At 44.1% G+C, this 8,188-nt stretch overlaps 1 protein-coding gene across 2 annotated transcripts; it reads right to left on the bottom strand.

The window, feature by feature from the left end:
- Positions 1–250: 250 nt before the first annotated feature.
- Positions 251–3,860, bottom strand: dmrta2 (DMRT-like family A2). 2 transcript variants are annotated; one of them, XM_040053007.1, is made up of 2 exons: positions 1,856–3,860; positions 251–1,484 (listed from the first exon to the last, which is right to left on the bottom strand). In XM_040053007.1, the coding sequence occupies exons 1-2, from the start codon at positions 2,313–2,315 to the stop codon at positions 595–597; spliced, it is 1,350 nt and encodes a 449-aa protein (XP_039908941.1). In that variant the 5' UTR covers positions 2,316–3,860; the 3' UTR covers positions 251–594. The 2 variants fall into 2 exon arrangements, with proteins under 2 accessions (XP_039908941.1, XP_039908942.1); XM_040053008.1 differs by having other exon boundaries at positions 251–1,481; positions 1,856–3,855.
- Between the last annotated feature and the right edge of the window lie 4,328 nt (positions 3,861–8,188).

The raw sequence follows: 8,188 nt of genomic DNA on the forward strand, positions 1-8,188 counted from the left end.
TGAAATACAAAGGTGAGATAACTGAAATAATACATAAGAAAAACAAACATGAATGGCATTTACACGTTATAGATCAACTTTTACAGCAGGAAACGGGGTTAACAAGTAAACTACGTGTTTTAATAACTTATTTTACTCGTGCGTGTGTGCGCGCGCGTGTGTATGTGGTAAAATTTGATAGGCTCTAAAAAGTCAGAACTCTTTGATAAATAATTTCTTCGTACTTCGTACTTTTGCTTTTGTGTGTCAGTTTAGTTTTTACTCTTCCAGCCTGATCGGGATTCATTTCATTCTGCAGTCTATAAATACATTCGGTTTTACGTCATTTTACTGATGGCGTAGTAAAGTTCAAACATAGGGGTTGCCATTCAAACTTTTGTGGTCTAACATATAAAATTATTTTGGAGAGTTACACATAAGTGGTTTAGTTTCTTTTCTTTTTTTTCTTTTTTTTTAAATCCCTCTCAGATCATTTGACTACAAGCCAGATAATCCTATTATGTACAGCAGCCCGTAGCCAGAACACATCACACATTTTCAACACTTGTGGCTACAAATACAATGGAATGTGTCTCTATGATCAGTCCACCGGCTTCACTGTTTCTCCGGCGTGTTGTTGACCAAAGGCCCATACAGGCCGCTGGCATAGCCTTGCTCCTTGTGCAGCATTGTCCTGTCTCTTATCAGGTCGCTAAATGCATAGTCCATTGGAGGTCTGAAGCCCAAAGTGGGCATGAGCCCGGTGGTGGAGTAAGGTGTCATGAAAGCCAGTCCCCGGCTGTGCGCAGAGTAGGCCAGCCGCAGCGGGTTCAGTCCCAAGTGTGTGCCCAGCGGGTAGGTGCTAGGGTCTGCGCCAAAGTGCGGTGCGTTTGGCTGCAGAGGAGAAAACGCAGAGCGGTTGCTCAGCGTCATAGCCCCGGGGAGCATGGGCCTCGTCGGGGCTGTTGTGGTTGCGGATGCCGCCGGAGGCTGCTGCGCATTTTGGAGCATCCTCTCTGCCGTCCACGTCTCGTCTGGCCCGGCCTTGTTGGGGCCCTGAGCGCCGCTGTTGTTGAGGATCTGCTCGATGGCCTGCACCACATCTTTGCCACAGCCCTGCAGGACGAGCTCCAGGACGCTTCGCTTGTGGCTGGGAAATACTCGGGTGAGGATGTCGATGGCGTTCATGTGCCGAGAGGCCGCAGAGGAAGGGGAAGGCTCCTGCTCGTCTTTGTCGGTCTCAGAACCCGAATCCGAGCCGATGGAGCTGACGGACCCTGGAGTTTCTTCTCCGTCTTTCAAAGGCTTGGATACCGGTGAGCTGATGAAAGACTCGCTATCCCCGTTCTCCGAACCAGAGCCTCCGTGCCGGCCGTCCGGGGACGAGATGCCGGGGGCTGAGTCACCTTCGGTGGAAGCCGGTTTCCCCGCAGATGGTTGAGGTGTGGCGGACCCGGAGAGCTGGTTCTTAGGAAACAGCTCATACTTCTGGATGCTTGAATCTGCTGACAGAACCAGAGTGTGTAAGATTGAATGAAAGCATAAAACAGAAGGCCATCAAAAGCGTATCAGCACAGAGTCATAATCAGTACAACAATCACATCAATAAAGAGGCAGTAGAGCGACAGACATACCAGTATTCAAACAGCAGATTTAACACGTGAGCTCAAATATCAGAATTTAATCTGCAAAGGTTAAACAAACATCATCAGCATTTATGCTGTGACAGCTGATTAGGCTCAGTGTTTAGGGTTAAATGATTCTGCGTTTAACAGAGTCGCAGTTTGATGACAGATAAAGCCTTTTAGTTTAACACACTGATTTGCTACCTTCTCACGCGCTTCTTAAACATTACAGCGAAGCTTGATCCGCTCACCTGAGTTGCTTTCGCTGCTGACGGAACCAAACACTTCGTAGTTCGGCCGGGGTGGGATGATGCCGTTGGCGGCGGCGATAGCGAGTCCCTCCGCCGTGCCATAGAGCAGCTGCAGCTCCCGGGCTTCGTTCTCCTCCTGCGCCTGCTGCCGCCGGAGCGCCACCTGAGCCGCCATCACCCGCTGCCTCTCTGCGATCAAGGTGCACTTGGCGCACATGCAGTCCTTCCAGCGGCAGTAGCGCTTGTGGCCCTTCAGCGCGGACACCACGCCGTGGTTCCTGCAGCGGGCGCACTTCGGAGTGCGCGGGTACTTGTCTGCGGCCCGCAGGAGGATCGGGGGCCCTCGCAGCAGGTTACCGGCCATGGACACCGGAATGGAGGCTGCCGCGGCCGCTGCCGCCGCTCCGGGGTGGACTTGTGAGGCGGAGGAGGCTGTGGGGAGCTCCGGTCTCAGATCCATGCCCGCGTTCCTCACCAGCAAAACTAACGTTTTAACGAGAAATCGGCGACGTTTGAACGATCTGCTTTAGTTAAACCGACGTTGGACTGATCACATCTGTCCGGCGGTTCTTAGCACCTCCGGGCAACAGGTGAAGCCACCGATTTCTGCTGTCAGACAGAAACAGGAGGGGGAAAAATAACAATTTATGATCGAAAGTCTGGTGGAAACTGTCCAAGTGTTCTCTGCCGAAGAAGCAAAAATCTGACTTTAAAGTCAACTTTAAATCCGACAAGAGTCTGAGCAGAGAGGAGCGATCATTCCTCCCCGACAGAAAGTTCAAACTGTCCAGGAGGAGCTGAGGTTGTTACTCGCCGCAGCCTGAGACACTAACTTCCTCCAGAGATTGTCAGTGGATACAGATCCCTCTCTCCTCTCTCTATTGTTGCTCCTACGTTTTCATTAGACAAATTTGACAACAATGTGGCGTCTGTCATTGGCCAAAGGGGGAAGGAGCAATCTGATTGGCTTGCCTCTTTTTTCAACTGTGTCCACCTGAGTTCTTTTTTCCAAATATCAAGTGTTAAGAATCTGAAGGGAGTTCCCGGAAAGCTCAAATCGATGCAGTGTATTACCCCCAAAACAGAATTTCATAGATTTAAAACAATAGCCCGTGTTTTTTTTCCATTTATTGTGGTAAACCAGACTTCCGGTGCGATGCCAAACAGGACAATTAGAAATGTAATGAAAAAAAAAAAACAACTTAAAATGAAGTAAATTTTCAAACGTTCCAGGAAGTTTCTGTATATATCTCGATTTTAAAAACTAGTTTAACTTGGCGACATGATTGTTAGGATATGAAATCGCTATTCCTGCATCTACATCCAATCGCAGAATATTTTTAAGACTTAAAATACTCAAAATAAAAGATGATGCGTGACTGTAATCTCATCCGTAAAGGTAAGTATCATTTATTTCATTGGTTCAAAAAGAGGCAAGATTTTTCTCTGTCGACACACAATATATATTTTTTTCGTAATATATTTGCTACAGAAAGTGGAAGAAGCTGTCGATGCTGCTAAATGTCGCGGGAAAACCAGAGCGTTCACATTAATGTCAACGCCAAGCTTTAAATATTTGTTTCGCACATGATCCGTTTAAAAGTTAAAAAGTACAGAAAATGTGCCACTTTTTGTTTCATCCATATACTGCGGACTGCATGAATATGTTGTTCTCTGCTTGGTGATTTAAACACGCGAGTTAGACCAGTTTTCATCCGAATTTCGTTTTTTGTCTTTTTTTCCTCCACATTTGAAGCTTGAAACAGTAACATAAATTATTAATGACGACTTTGGTTCTATATTAGGTGTTTCTCTTTTAGTTATTGAAATAATAATAATAATAATAATAATAATAATTTTTAAATAGTGTTTTCTTTTTTTAGGTTCCACAATTTCGTTTGCTCTGATTTTGTTCACCTCATATATAAATATTTTTTTCGTTTATTTCAGCATTTTTTTTTTTTTTAAAATTGCATTTAAAAAAATAGTTGTTTATTTATTGCAAAAGCATTTTGATTAGATAATAAAAAGTAAGTAATCGCTGCGTAAAAATTTTAACATTAGTTTATCATTCATAGCTCGGCGAGTTTTAAAAATAAAATACTACCTGAACGGATATAATAATAATGATAATAATAATAATAATAATAATAATGACAGTAGTATTGATAACGCTTAAAGACAGAAGAGCGGCTTTCCGTTTTAATTCTTTGCTCTGCTCCTTCTATGAACCGGGGAAAAATAAAATAAAATAAAAACTGGATTAACAAATTGCTTCCGCCCTCCTCTGTTGTCCTCCATAAAATAAGCGCTCTCCTTTGGGTTCTGCTTTGTCCTCCAGTCACCCTCCATTACCTGAAAAGCGATAACGCTCTAATGCTTCCTGAGATTTAAGAAGTCCGCCGCGCACAGAACTACAAAAAGGGCATCGCGCGCAAGCCACCTGCTCCCTCACCTGTTCACTGATGATTCGTGCAGCTACTGGAACTCGGATTTTTTTGAAAGTTATAGCTCTGATGGTTTAGTTCTGCTTTTTTCCCCCCTTTTCTTTCATCAACAATTGCTTGCACCTTAGAGGCCGACAACAGTCTTTGTGATCCACAACAACATCTTTAGCTGGAAGAAATGGTTGCTCGGTGTGCAGCAGCGAGTGTGTGCAGCCCTTCCTCTCTCTCCCCTCCCAGGCTCATTGTTTACTTTCTGAATCACTGTAAGCAAATGCCATCTGTTTCCCTCGCCGCTGTCATCTGCACCTTAATTACCTAGCCAACAGGCTAATAGAGACGATATTAAAACTACATCTTTTTGACATTCAAAGTAATTATCTGCATGGGCGACGATCTTACTCGGATAAAAATTGCCCGTCCTGCACGCAAGTGAAAGTTGCACACAGCGGAAAGGGCCTGATGCTCACAGGAGAGATTATGGGCCTACAGCCTCACCTCAGGATGGCTGATTTAAAACTGCGCATTCAGAGTACAGCCAGGCAAACAGGAAGGTTTCCACATCAGCTTCTCTTATTACGCGCAATTTTCACTCTTAATAACAGTAGAAATAAAGTGACAATTACTTGGACTTGACACGTGTTTGCTGAGCTATATTTATCCAGGAGGAGCTCATAAGGCTTCTCTGCTGTTTTAATATCGTCGCAAGACTTTTAATTACGTCATTGCCGCCTCTGGTTGAAGTTACCGCTCATTTCTCGTCCACGTCAAGTTTGGTTTAAGTTCATTTGTGGAAAAATATGTATTATGATTAGGGGATTAGCTTCACCGGTATTCCCCCTGGTCCAATTAAAAATGCCCCCCCGCGCAATTAAAAGTGACTGTGGGCACTTTCGAAAAAAAAAAAATCCGACATTCTTTTAACCACTTCATTAGGCCTGTGCATCAAAAACTATGCGATGCTTTCATTTCTTTCAGGAAGGCTACAGACGAATGGGTTTTTAACACCCTTTTAAGATCACAACAAAGGCCATGCTTGACCCAACATATGTAGCAGCATGTTTCCGCTGCCCCCGCACCCCGGTGCGGCTTTCTAGCGGCCTCTCCCACTGCCGCTGCCCCGCCTGCAGCCCGGCTGGGCCCGGATCCCCTCCCGCGCTCTCCCGCTGCAGCAGCCGGCTCTGTCACACAGAGGCAGAGGTTAGAGTAGCAGTTAGACAAGGGCCCGCGGAGAAAAGAAACGCACTGGGTTTTTTTTCTTCTTTCAGCTGAAGTATTTACACGCTTGACGGGCACACCGAGGAATACTCCGGGTTTATAGACAAGAGGTTGTTAACCTGCCACTTCACACCAGTTCTGCTGAGCTGGGGAAATGGATCGGTCTAAATGCATTCCCTTAAAGGCAAAGTCAGGAGAGCAGTGAAGATTAGAGAGCCACAGAACACAATGCTGTGGGAGTTTAAAACTGCCGTGCGCTCATATACGCACACACGCACACCAGGCAAATTCATTATATTAAGCATGAACAGCCTCGATAATGATTATTTCAAGGCCAAATATTTGAACAAATGCACTTTATTTGGCTCTGTGTGTGTGATATCTATAGTTTTCTACATAAGAAGGAAATGCCTTTACAAGATAACTAAAATTTGCCATATCTGTTGTAGTTATGATGTCATAAAAGCGGACTCTGGCTGTATTCATGATTTAGAAAGGCTCTGCGCTCACACAGAGAAGTACCAATGATTCCTTGTAAGCAGCGTTTTATTTAGGTTTTCGGCTGGTGAAAATGTGGGCTTCATTTGCCAAAAACCAACCTGCAGTAAAGCAGTGCTGCAGAATAAATAGCGCAGTGTGAAAAGGAAACAAACAAAGCGACTAAAGTGACACCGGTTACTCGCCAAGCCCTGCAAAAGTCAAACATATAGGCTAAATTTACGCAGGCCTGGCTGAGTGAGGCCAGACGGTGAAGAGGCACTTGAGCTAAAGAGGCAGACAGAGGTCTGTCAAGCATCACTCTTCACCCGCTAGAATAACACTTATTTGTAAATGGGGGATAACCCTGCCATGGCGTATGAATATTTCAAAGATTTGAAGGGTCCCTCTGTGCCAAAACTGTTGGCCAGCACTCAGGCAATCTCTCTCTCTCTCTCTCACACACACACACACTCTCACAAAATACGTTTTTCTGCCCCCGAGGTAGGTTGGCAGGGATTATCTTTGTTTAATGAATGGGCTACAAGTATTCATCAACACGGCGAGATTATTGCACAGCCTATAGTCGCATATAACTCCAGCGTGTGTGTGTGTGAGTGTGAGCGAGAGAAAAAGAGGACAGAGACAGACCTACACACTGCAGCCAATTAAAACGCACTCTCCCCTGCTCTATCCCTCCACATCTGCCTCCTTTTCTCCACCAACGAATGGCGCAGAAAAGAAGGAAGCTCATGAATAGGCGCTCATTGAGATCACAGATGGAGTATGGCTTTCTTTTTGCTAGAAATTTGAGAAACACCATTGTCCCCAATCAAAACTCAATGTGTTCGCCTACAATGGTGTCGGCTTTGAGCTCCGCCGCTTCAATTGGCCTTGTTTTTGAAACTTGAAGTGTTCAGCACAAAGACTTGGCCCTCCTAGATGTCACCGTCGCTTCGCTTCAGTGTGTGAGAGTGTGTGTGTCTATGTGCGCCCAGAAGAGAGAGAGAGAAAACACAATTAATATGAAGCTGTAATTACTCCCCTTCACGCCACTGCACCCATTCAGGACCCCACTGGTCCATTTATTGCTTTATCCCATGTGGCTGATAATCCGAATACCACAGGTTTTTATAAGGCCTCTGTGGTGTTTTAAGGAGACAGATCTGGAGGTATGAGCGAGGGATGCAGTCCTCAGAAAACTGAGCGACAAGAGCGCACAGCAGCGGCCGAGGGATGGTTGACGCACATTTAATTATTCAATTAATATTTAAAATAAATCTATTAGCGCAATGGTCTGTAGGTATGTGCGGGAATTCAGTGCCATTAAAAAAAACAGATCTTCACCAATTAATTACGAGATACTTTATTAACCTTTTATATAAAACTGCATCTGTATTCACAAGATTTCTATTTGACATTTTCACATTCAGGCGTAAAAATATGTAACTGTTCTTTTAAAAAAAAATCTAATGAGAAGGATATGTTGGTAAATTTAGTTATTTTTGGTTTTGGAGGATAAAATTTTTTTTGTTAAGGGACGTCCCGTTTTTTGTTTTTCAAGCGGTTGTACATTTAAACACGTTTAATTAGACCAGAGAGCGCCCCCTGCTACCGTCAGCTCTGCGGTGGATGCGACTGCTAAGGAAAAGAATATTTAAAATATTTAGGAATAAAACGGCACTAAAGAATAAAAACATAATTTTTGAGATTTTGTAACGATTTCATTCAACACCCGAGCAATAAAATGAAGTTACCAACGCTACTGAAAATAGAAAAAAAAAAGGCTACAATTCTGCATTGCGATAAGGAATCACTCCCTTTGGCACTGAGGAGCAAGAATGCTGCCTGATTGCTGTAAATGTGACATAAATCGAGACATTCTTGCTTTCCTCACAGCGGCAGCATAAGGTTTACATATCATTTTCCAAGGCCCATCGACACTCTTCATAACAGGCTGTAAATTAATTTTCATTATCCTAGATGAAGATTCATTTTTGTCCTATTATGCAAGTAAATGAAACCACTTACTGACCCATGTGGGATTGTTTCGGGGCCTGTACATGCGCATAAAAATGTGACACGTGGGGTGGAAAAATATTAGTAAAAAAAATAAAAATAAAAAAGCAGGATGGATGAGTGCTGGAGAACAGTCATACTAAATCCTTAAATGATAAATAAAAACTCCTTATAG

The sequence above is a fragment of the Simochromis diagramma genome, unplaced genomic scaffold, assembly GCF_900408965.1.
Source record: "Simochromis diagramma unplaced genomic scaffold, fSimDia1.1 OVJJ01000419.1, whole genome shotgun sequence".
In the NCBI taxonomy this organism is placed as follows: Eukaryota; Metazoa; Chordata; class Actinopteri; order Cichliformes; family Cichlidae; genus Simochromis; species Simochromis diagramma.

Coding starts and splice junctions, on each gene's coding strand:
- dmrta2 (XM_040053007.1), bottom strand. CDS start 2,315: ATGGATCTGAGACCGGAGCTCCCCACAGCCTCCTCCGCCTCACAAGTC. Junction 1,485..1,855: donor CAGCAGCGAAAGCAACTCAG/GTGAGCGGATCA, acceptor TGGTTCTGTCAG/CAGATTCAAGCATCCAGAAG.